The sequence below is a fragment of the Rhagoletis zephyria genome, unplaced genomic scaffold, assembly GCF_001687245.7.
Source record: "Rhagoletis zephyria isolate East Lansing unplaced genomic scaffold, Rhagoletis_zephyria_1.1 Rzeph_scaffold_02629, whole genome shotgun sequence".
NCBI lineage: Eukaryota > Metazoa > Arthropoda > Insecta > Diptera > Tephritidae > Rhagoletis > Rhagoletis zephyria.
The window spans coordinates 55906-67799 of record NW_016159713.1 but is presented as its reverse complement, the minus strand read 5'-3'; the positions used below and the strand labels follow the sequence as shown (position 1 = coordinate 67799).

The 11894-nt window shown below is 33.7% G+C and overlaps 1 protein-coding gene across 1 annotated transcript in view; it reads right to left on the bottom strand.

Moving 5' to 3' along the window:
• The window catches only part of Task6 (TWIK-related acid-sensitive K[+] channel 6), a 15615-nt gene extending 4020 nt beyond the window's left edge, over positions 1-11595 (bottom strand). The window contains 5 exon segments of the mRNA XM_017621907.1: positions 4590-4777; positions 5191-5381; positions 7181-7295; positions 7298-7462; positions 11325-11595. Of these exon segments, the coding sequence (XP_017477396.1) occupies positions 4590-4777; positions 5191-5381; positions 7181-7295; positions 7298-7462; positions 11325-11451 (786 nt within the window). The 5' untranslated portion in view covers positions 11452-11595.
• Positions 11596-11894: the final 299 nt, after the last annotated feature.

Genomic DNA, 11894 nt, shown 5'->3' with positions numbered 1-11894 from the left:
TTTTTTTTTTTTTTTTTTGGTAAAGTGTTAGCAATAGCTGTCTTTATATGTTTTTGATACTTTAAAACAAATGCTTTTTGAAATACGGCAATCACCTCTTTGGTCCAATTATAATTGGACTTGGTCATAAACTACATATTTTATTGTTCGTTGTGCAAATTTGTAAAGAAAACCAAAAGAAAATACGTTTTTTTTACTCCTCTTACTTTACGTTATTATTTTCATTAATACTTAAATATGTTTGTAAAAAAGTCGAACGGTTAGCAAAACTGTCACATACATACATACTTTAATTACAGACACAATGTGCAATTTTTAAGCTACAAGCAACGGCATGCAAACAAGTGCCAAATTTTAGTTTAAAGATGCTTTTGATTAGTACAGATTATTTTGAAGATATTTTTGTAAATGTCTAAATTTTTAAATTCAAACAGTGGCTCCAGCGAATAATCGGGCAAGTTTATTTTCAAAGAAGTTGNCTAGAAAACATATGGGACGTTCCATGTCAAAATTCGATGCGATAGAAAGTACTCGCGATGGGCACACATACTGGGTGGTGTATTTTGCCTATTAGCCAGTCCAGTGCAATAAAACATTTTATAATAAGTGAGCGGTGTCACGCCCCCCATTAAAAACGCAAGAAACTAGATGCTAGTATGTTAACCAATTTTCAGTAATGCAGGTGTAGTAATTACTGAAACTTTGAAAAAAGCCAAAACGCCCCTTACTGCGTCTTCTCCGTTCGCTTGCACGAATTAAAATTTCATACGTACTGTGTAGCAAAATTTTCACTTAAACTCGCTATATTTCAGACGTTAATATCTATTCCAAAGAATTTAAATTTAACAACACTTCTTAATACTCATTAAAAACAAAATGGCAGTTTTTTTNACATTTTATAATAAGTGAGCGGTGTCACAACCCATTAAAAACGCAAGAAACTAAATGCTAGTATGTTAACCAATTTTCAGTAATGCAGGTGTAGTAATTACTGAAACTTTGAAAAAAGCCAAAACGCTCTTACTGCGTCTTCTCCGTTCGCTTGCACGAATTAAAATTTCATACGTACTGTGTAGCAAAATTTTCACTTAAACTCGCTATATTTCAGACGTTAATATCTATTCCAAAGAATTTAAATTTAACAACACTTCTTAATACTCATTAAAAACAAAATGGCAGTTTTTTTTTACTTACTCTCTAAAAATTAAAGGGTTTTTTTCAGAATGAAAATTTGTGTTATAGAATTTTACGTCTCATTTATTTTTGAATACCACATTATAGATAAATATCTGAAAAAGTATTTAGAAAAGTTTCCGATTTAAAACAATATGAATAATAGAATAATACAAAGTGGGAATACGAGAAAGGTTAAGTACTTCATTAAAGAACACTACATAATGTGTAAGTATGTATTTAGTTAAATTTTTGTTTGATTTCATAATGGGTTTTGCAATCTTAATTTTAAAAAATTAATTTATAGCATTTTTTTTTTTTTTTTTTGGTAAAGTGTTAGCAATAGCTGTCTTTATATGTTTTTGATACTTTAAAACAAATGCTTTTTGAAATACGGCAATCACCTCTTTGGTCCAATTATAATTGGACTTGGTCATAAACTACATATTTTATTGTTCGTTGTGCAAATTTGTAAAGAAAACCAAAAGAAAATACGTTTTTTTTACTCCTCTTACTTTACGTTATTATTTTCATTAATACTTAAATATGTTTGTAAAAAAGTCGAACGGTTAGCAAAACTGTCACATACATACATACTTTAATTACAGACACAATGTGCAATTTTTAAGCTACAAGCAACGGCATGCAAACAAGTGCCAAATTTTAGTTTAAAGATGCTTTTGATTAGTACAGATTATTTTGAAGATATTTTTGTAAATGTCTAAATTTTTAAATTCAAACAGTGGCTCCAGCGAATAATCGGGCAAGTTTATTTTCAAAGAAGTTGAGCTCTCCTACGGAGATTTTTCTAAATGTTTTTGTTAAAAAAAATTATATTTTGAACTGCCTCAAAGCAAATGAATTTTTTCGCGTATATCAGGAAAAAAACACATTTAAGTAGAAGAAGTATAGAATTTTAATATTAACTAGCATTTATAAGACCCCTAAAGTTGTTAGTATTAAAAATGATAAAATAAACAATAGGGTATTATTATTGGAAGTTTCCTGAAGAGAAAAAGAGTTATCCGATCGAAAAGTATTGATTTTCACACTTTATATATTTAAGTTCACAAAAATTCAAACAATTTTCACCAAAATTTAAAAGTCCAAAAAAAAATCAGATTTAAACTCAAAAAGGCGTTTCAATGCAAAAAATAGCAGTTTTCGCAGCTCAATTAATAACAATGTGCCAAAGTTTTAAGGCAACCGAAGAAGGACGGATTTCACTGTCGCACAAGCCTTTTAGAGTTTAAATTTGATTTTCTTTTGGTTTATTTATTATTGACGTCATAAAAAAGTTTGCCAAAAACTCTATCTGTGTCCTTATTTTTTCAAAAATTCCATCTACATCGTTCGTTAGATTTCAAAAAAAAGTTTCAGCGGGCATAAAGCGTGTCCGATTATTTGTAGGAACCACTGTATATATATGTGTATGTACCTTCTCGTATGTTTATGTATCTGTATGGATATATATTTTTTTTTTTGAGCTAGAAATCAGGGATGTTACGAATGCAATATATTTCAAATTGTTTAGAATACCATTAAAAAGCTGTAACCAGCTTAAGTCATTGTTTTTATTAAACAAAGATTAGAACATTGAACCAGTGTTACCCCTATACAGTTTTTTAATCGAATAGTGAAAGTTCAAAAGAGGCATATTAGATTTCAGAAATTGTAATTTTTCCGCTATTTCGCCTATGAGGCGATTTCATAGAGGCTCGCCGGCTGCACTGAACAATTGCTCACTCTGAACGCTTATGTGGCATTAATTTTTGACTTTAGACGAATGGTACTTAATGTTTTCAAGAAAAACTTTAAGTTTTAAATCATGTTTTACTAGGATGGCCTCCCAAAAAACAAAATAAAAAAAGTTCAGTCAAATCAGGTCTTTTGTAAGTTCCCAGAATTTTGTTAACAGAATTTGCTTATGTTTTGTGTATGTATTTTATTTGTTATACATAAATTTTTATTTTTTACGAAAAGAAAGCGATTGAGATCAAAAACAATTATTTTATAATTTATTTCATACAAATTAATTAATTAATAAAAGTCATCTGTACTATAACATTGTTCAATAGCAGTTTTGCAGAGAAACAATGGGATATTTCCGAAAGAAGTAATCATGTTGAAAATTTTTAGAGTGAAAAGTCCATTTGTAGAAAATATACAAGGGATGAAAAAACTTTTTAAAACATTTCCTTTAAGAATTTGGCAGAAGGTTCCATTGCAAATTGAAAGATTTAGAATTTTTGTGAGCTTATCGATTTTTCTGTTCCCCTTTTGGACTTAGTAAATTTGCTTTTAATTGAATATAAACGGGAAGAAATAAAACAAGCACGTTAGTTATATATCCAAATATGAGTTTTCACAAAAAGCGAACTTAGCAACTTTTCATTTCAAGCTAAAGATATGTTGATGAGATGATAATAGTCTTTCTTTGTAGGACTTTCTTTTCATTAGCAACTAAACTGCCAAAAAATTTTTGATATTCGCAATAAGGCTATTTATCTAAACGCCTGGAATGCCTCGTAACCTATTTATTTACGAGGTTTATGCGGTTGTGAGGCATATACGGGCTTAGATAAAGACCCATAGTAATAATAATTAGATTAAAAAATAAAATTTCGGGAATAAAATTGTCATTGAATCGGTTTTCGGGTTATTTTCTTCTTCGGTTCACAAGTATCGATACCAAAATTACTTGGTATCGGACGAATACTATCGAGTATGTACTTGTATATATTAGTATCGTAGTTAAATTACTTGAATCATGTAAATCGGGTGCAAAAATACTGTGGCGTAGCCGGAGTTGGACTGATGAAAGTTTTTTGTAATGCATAGTTTTCTTTACGTTTACAAGCGATTTGTTTTTTTACAATTGGGAATTTTAAGTTTTTATATTATCAGTTTAAAATATGTAAAAAATCGAAGACAAAGGACAAAGTTACTGAAAATGAGGAACTAAATGAAACTAAAAAGTTTATAGAAATATCTTCGACAATGCATTTTAAACTTTTTATCGATAGTATCGATAGTTTTACAGCTCTAGCATAAAGGAAAGGAACTTAGCGCATAAAGGGAGTCGATAACGATCAATATCAAAGTTAAATAAAAATACTTGAAGTGAGGTCGGAGATTTTTAATAAAAAAATTAATCTACATGACAGTTCAGGATCTTTTGTATACTTATGATCTTGCATTTGCATATTTCTGTGCAAATGCAAATGCAAGACCATTTCCACAATATCCGGAACGGCCCTCATATGTATGAATGTGAAAATTAACACTCAAAACCATTAATCGAGAGAATTAGTTGAGAAATATAATTTAACTTTAATTTGATAGAAAATCAAATGAATCCAATGCTTACTTTCTTAATACTAAAGATTTGTTTGTATAAATTTCCAATACTGTACCTGCATGGCCTGAGCTTCGTCCCTGCGCTCATCCTCCGTATTCATTGTGACGAACCGCAACACCAGCAAATTCAGCGAGGCTGCAACAATTGCCAAACCGAAGAGTATGAATATCAGTGCGAACATTACATATTGCGGTTTGTTATTGAGAGCATTGTCCTTTTGTAAAGCAACCATGTCTCCAAAACCTAGCGAATAGCGAATACAAAAGTAAATCGTCAGTTTCTATAACGGCCAGGGTTATACAATATATACATATGTACATACATACATTTATATGTGCTATATATGTATGCCTGCATATGGACCATATATGTATGTACATACATAGAGTGAAAGAGCGGCCTATCTCGGCTGCCGGTTCGAAAACTGCCTATGACAGCAAATGGTTGAAAGGTGCCCTTTGAATGGTTGAAGAACGCCCATTCGCAGCAAATGATTAAAAAAAAAAACCAAGTTCTGAGGTAGAGCGTTCTTCAACGAAATTCTGAAATGGGACGTTCTTAAACTATTTGCTAAGACAGGGCGTTTTCGAAACAGCAGCCGAGATAGAATGTTCTTCCACTCAGCCGACGTTATAGTCTACATACATTGAACTCACCTATTGTAGTTAAAGTAATAAAGCAGTAATATACTGAATCGAAATAGCTCCAACCTTCGTAGCGGGAAAAGGCCGCTGCGCCGCCAGCTATCGTTAGAGAGCTCAGCGTTGTTACGACGCATATTAAATCTACTTCGGAAGCTGCAGTTCGTTTACAACGTAGTGACTTCCTCACTGCTTGTATAACATAGCTGCGGTATGGACGCAAACCGGTTCAAAAAATGAGAAAAGCAAGTAAATAAATATTTTAATAATTAAATACTTTATGCACATTCGTATGCTGCTCTAATACTTATTAAGAAAATTGTTATGCTACTCGTGCATACTTACATACCAATATGCAATGTGTACGCCCCGCTTCACTAGAATAGGTGCAGTGCCTTTCTTTAAAAACTAAGTTTGTGTATACCAGACTACATATTTACATATACTCTATGCCCCCTCCTATAACGTTTTGGGCCATTTTGACACAATAATAGAAATTAGTCAATTTAAAGAGAAAAAACGGTTGAATTCAGTTAATATTTTATTTATCATATGCAAATCCTTTATCGGCAAGTGCTATATGCTTATCGGTTCAAAGTTGCCATCAAATACCAAATAATAATTTGGATCAAAATGTACATAGTTTTTGGAATTTACCCCTTCCTATTCTGTTTTTTGGGTAATTTTGACCCAATTACAGAAATTAGTCAATTTAAAAAAAAGGATATATCAATATGAATCCGGTTAATATTTTATTTATCACATGCAGAAAGTCTATCGGCAAGGGCTGAATGCTTACCGGTTCGAAGTTTCCCTTAAATACTAAATAATAATTTGACTGAAAATTACCCAGAAACACTGTGAGTGTATGGAAAAACTATGTTGCCTTCTAGAAAACCAAATAAGATAAAAAACTTTTATTTTTGGTAAAATTATAGATGATAATGCTTTTAACGAATAGACAGCGCCGCAGCTTATTTAAAATTGCCCAACTCTGTAATTAAAGAATTTTTTCGTGAAAATTTGGTATTTTTTTAATTCAATGATAACTCGCATTTTTGGCACTTCTTTAGCCGCTGGGAGCGTAATTTCTCGCTTTCTCTTTTTAGGCAATTGAAAGTGCGCTATTAAGTCGCTTAGATAAAAACTACCAAAACATAGCAGGGAAATTTTCTTTTTTGGCCCTTTTCTTCCTAAAAGACTATTCTGCAACATGACACTAAAACAAAGTTTCACCGACACCTACGAGTAAAGACATCCGTACATACATACATATGTATGTAACCTCGAATCCTTAAGGAACAATACGCCTATTCAAATGAAGCGGAGTGTGTGTGTTCACATAATTCTGTACATTTATATTTAGTCATTATTATGTAAGTACGGAAGTACGATGCAGTAAGCAGTACCCTGCAAAAATCGCGACTACTCCATGCATGCAAAGAGTACTCCCTTAGGACCAAGGAGTACTCCAAAATTAACCACAATTCATATAAAAAATATGGTCCAATTAACATTGCGATGTCCTAGGGCAGGACCATATACTCCATCCCTGCATTACATCAGAGTAGCACAAAACTACTCCAACATATTAACAATGGCATTGTTGTTATATTTTTTCGTTTGTACATGCTTTTGTTCTTCACTTCTCAAATGCTTTTTCGAAATCAATAAAAACCAAGATAAAAATTAAAAACTACATGTTACCACTGACGGCATTCGAACCCGCACATGCTGGGAGCTAAGAACTAACAGCGCGCATCTCTACACGTTCAGCTACAGCCAGACATGCAAATGTGCTTTCAAATGCTCAACTTCAATCACATTTCGTTAAAACACGAGCAGTGATCGGATAACAAACAATAAGCTGGCGCAGAGACACGAGTTGGTGCGCTACAGCTTGACAGAGGAACACTTTTGTAAGTACTCCAATTTACCACAAATAGACTACATGGTCCAACGATTTTTGCAGGGTATGCGTGGAGATAACGAATAATCAAATAACCTGCTCAGTCTATTCACTCTTTCTCCAATACTCTGGAACATAACAAGGCCCAACGGTATCCCCACAATCGCATAGCACATTGTGAAAAGTTTGCCACCGATTGTGCTTGGCGTGAGTGGCCATAACCAATTGTAGTCAACACTGTTGTTGCATAGTAGAACGCACCAGTAAACTTCCATTGTTGACCAGCCTTATGTGGTTCCGATTTAAGCACAACTGTCTCCATCACTTTGAAATCCTCTTGTGTAATATTGTATTTTCGTATTATCATATCTTCGACAGCTGCAAACAAGCAATGGAAATGGAAATTAATAATTTTCGTTTTTAGACTATAATTATAATATATATTACATACATACATACATACATACATATGTATATGTTTGTATAATAATAATAATAATACCCTACAAGACATTGCTGAGCACTTTAGGCAAAAATTCTCACACATTTACACTTTTGTTTTTGTAGTACGGCATAAATGAGTAGTTTGACTATTAGTACTGAGGACTTTCTGATGACAACATTGAGGGGAAAGTACTCAAATTTTTCCCATGGCCTGAACGAAAATGAGGACTTTGATAAGCACTTTTGTGATTAGGAGTAATGATAATATGAGTACTCATATGATACTCAGCTGTCTTGCAGGGTAGCTTGGCGCTTACACGTATGTTAGTGTTTGGCCGAGCTTCTCCTCCGATTTGTGGCGTGCGCCTTGATGTTGTCACACAAAGCGGAGGGACCTACAGTTTTACGCCGACTCCGAACGGCGATTGTATTTTTATGAGAAGCTGTTTTTCATGGCAGAAATACACTCGGAGGTTTGCCATTGCCTGCCGAGGGACGACCGCTGTTAAGAAAAAACCTTTTTCTATATTTTTTGCGATGTTGCTTTGACCAGGGCTTGAACCCAGGCGTTGCGGTTGCAGAGTGGAAGCGCGCACTGCTTACCACTACACCACAGCGGCCGAATATTGAACTATAATAGACAGAAATGAAAATTTGTATCGACATCTGTAACTTGTGATCAGATGCAGACACTTCTCCGTCTATCAAATTATTCAAATATATGCAGACAGCTTTAAATTCCTAATCTTTTAACGCACATAGAACACTTTCAGGATCAACCTATATCTCTGTCGTTTAAAACTCTAAGTCCACGTCCAATAAATCCCTGCTTGCCCCGCTTGCTTTGCAATGGCTGTTAAGTATGTAATTTATTTTATGCTTTAACGCCAATGTTGAACTCGGAATATTAATGTTAATGTAAATAAAAGTTCTCGGTGCATTTTTAGCGCATAATTCCAAATTTTGAATGGTGTCACTTTTGACGATCGTGTGCAATATTTACAATGTGCACACAAAACCTATGATTTCTTTAAAAAGTATAAATATTCTTCTTTCAAAAGCTATACAAAAACTTAAAATTGGGCAAAAAAATAACCGAGCAAAAAATGTTTAATGCCAGATGTCATGCGAAAATGTTTTTTTTTAAGAATATGTTGAGAATTTGAGGGTATTTATTAATTAACGGGTATTTATTAATTAACTTTGTGATAAGAACTGCTTCTGCAAAAAATAGACCCAAAACATGAATGTCNACGGGTATTTATTAATTAATTTTGTGATAAGAACTGCTTCTGCAAAAAATAGACCCAAAACATGAATGTCGCTAGAATCAAGGTATTTCGATACCCCTACGAATTTACTTTTTAGATGACTTAATGAAGAATGGGTTTAAAGAAATAGCAATTGTTTAAACTGATATTTATCCTAGGCACGTCAAAAGGTTACTGGTGTATCAAGAAGAAGTTAGACGAATTATAAAGAACACGGTAAGAATATCAATGACCCCCTTTGAACGCATAATAATAAATAAATTATTACAAAATGGGCATCATTCAAAATGGTTTTTAAAAACTTCTTAACTTAACTTTAGGAGGGTTGTCACCTGTTTAACAAATTAAATTAAATTTGAGTTAAGGGAATTCGTTAGGAGAAGTATGTTTTAACAAATGGGTGCCAAACTAAAGGGGGTTCAGAAGGCAGCAGTTCGAAAATATTTTGAAGAGGGTTGCCACCTGCTCGCAAATTCGAATTTAGTTAACTTATCTAAAACCACAAGTTATATAAAATGTCAAAATATGGATGTAAAAAAAGAGTGTTAAGAAGTCTTTAGTTTGAACACTAAGTATATTTGGGTGGTGTTGGAAGAGGGTTGCCACCTGTTTAAAAAGTTGAATTCAAATTATTTTATAAGTTAAATGAATTATTAAAATATGAGTATCAAACGAAGGGGGTTTGAAAATTTTTTTTTTTTCTGAACTGTATTTAACGGGGTTGCCTAATGTTTGAAAATTANGGAAGGTTGCCACCTGTTTAAAAAGTTGAATTCAAATTATTTTATAAGTTAAATGAATTATTAAAATATGAGTATCAAACGAAGGGGGTTTGAAAAATTTTTTTTTCTGAACTGTATTTAACGGGGTTGCCTAATGTTTGAAAATTAAAATTCCACATAATTAATCAGTTAATTAAAATATCTATCGTAGTGTCTGGCGAGGGAGACCCTACCAGAAATCTTACTGGCAAATGACCGGTCACCTGACGGTCAGTGCTGATGCAATAATGCTGCAATTTCCTCATCAGAAATTCGGGGGTAATATGAAAAACCTGACCGGTTCTTTTGTGTACATGTGACTATGCGTCCCTTTCTTACATGGCGATTTTACCAGCAGTGCTAAAAGGTCTCTTTTCTACTTATTGTATATCCTAAGGTAATTTTTGCAAATGTTTTTCTGTGGATTGGTGTATATTTTAGTGTGTTAGTGAAGAGGTCAGAAAAAAAGTCCTTTTCTTGTAGGGGAGTTAACAATGATTAAGCTTGAAAATACGTTTTAAGGGGGCTGCCACCTGTTTTAAAGGCCTAACTCAATTAACTAATTCAAAAAGTATATGAAATATAAAAATACCGTAGTCAAACGAAAGTTGCCACGTGTTTAAAAAGTTGCATTCAAATTATTCAGTAAGTTGCATGAAATATTAAAAGATGATTATAAATCGTAGTGGGTTTGAAAGGGATTTATTCCCGACCTTTACTTGGGAGGGTTGACATTTGTTCGAATAATCAAATTCGAATTAGTTCATCAGTTTCTTTAAATACATACATGTGTATCACAATGTCCCGAAAGAGATTTGAAGAAGATTTTAGTTTTGAAATTCAATTTTAAGTTTTTGAAATTCAATTTAACAACAAGGCTCCCGCAATTAAAAACAACATATTTGGAATCAGGATAACTCCCCCTACCCTTCCATGGTTAAAGCCCTAGTTAAAGCAATGCCGCAAGAAAAAATTGGAAAAAATTATTTTCTCAACGGCGGTGGCCCCCAGGCAGGCAATGGCAAACCACCGAGTGTATTTCTGCCATTAAAAACAGCTTCTCATAAAAATACAATCGCCGTTCGTAGTCGGCGTGAAACTGTAGGTCCCTCCTCTTTGTGTGACAACATCAAGGCGCACGCCACAAACGGAGAAGATTTCTGGTATTTTCTCTATTAAGTTCCCTTCTTTCATGCTTAAGAACTACATACCTACGTACATAAGGAAAAATAACTTCTACGAAACAGCATTTCCCGAAGACTTTGCCGTGCTGCCATAGTAACGAAATTGCTGAGCTTACCCCTTCTTAAAAAATTGTCAGAAATATGTCCTCAAAAAAAAGTTATGCACTTCACTAATTGCCATCAATATTTATTGGCAAATGACGTCAAAGGCCAATTGTTTAAATAGAAAGCTGACTTACAAGCAATACTCATCTACATATGTAGATAAGTATGTCAGTGGCCAGCATATATGTATATGTACATATATGTATGAGGTGCATGTGTTTAAATTCAAGTGTTTGCCGTTGTGTACGTAAACCTATCATGCATGAGAGCCCCTTAGCACAAGCGCAGGTACATATACAAGTGCCTACACAAGTGTAAACTTTTCCTTATAAATACTTTATTTAATGCGCTCATGAAAGTGGGCCACTTGTGCTGGGCTTCCTACAGATATATGTGTATATGTATGCATGTAAATATGTAAATGTACATACAAACATATTTACATATGTATGTAGTTCCATTCACGGTTACTCACCTTGCAGTGCTTCCCAGCGCCGCTTTTCCGTTTCCGATTCAAGTGAGTCAAATACTGCAGCGCCAACTAGTAAATATGTAAATGTGCACACGATCAAAGATATCGTGCGTACATTTTGTTTCTTCATTCTTCATTTAGGCGAAGTTTTGTTTTTAATTTCTTTATCATTGCGATTATATTGAATGTTCTTGTTTTACAATTGAAAACCGAAAATGCACTACATGCAACGCGTCGTCCAGGCTTTGAGGGCAAAGTCACTGATGCACACACTACAGCGNCATGCATGAGAGCCCCTTAGCACAAGCGCAGGTACATATACAAGTGCCTACACAAGTGTAAACTTTTCCTTATAAATACTTTATTTAATGCGCTCATGAAAGTGGGCCACTTGTGCTGGGCTTCCTACAGATATATGTGTATATGTATGCATGTAAATATGTAAATGTACATACAAACATATTTACATATGTATTTAGTTCCATTCACGGTTACTCACCTTGCAGTGCTTCCCAGCGCCGCTTTTCCGTTTCCGATTCAAGTGAGTCAAATACTGCAGCGCCAACTAGTAAA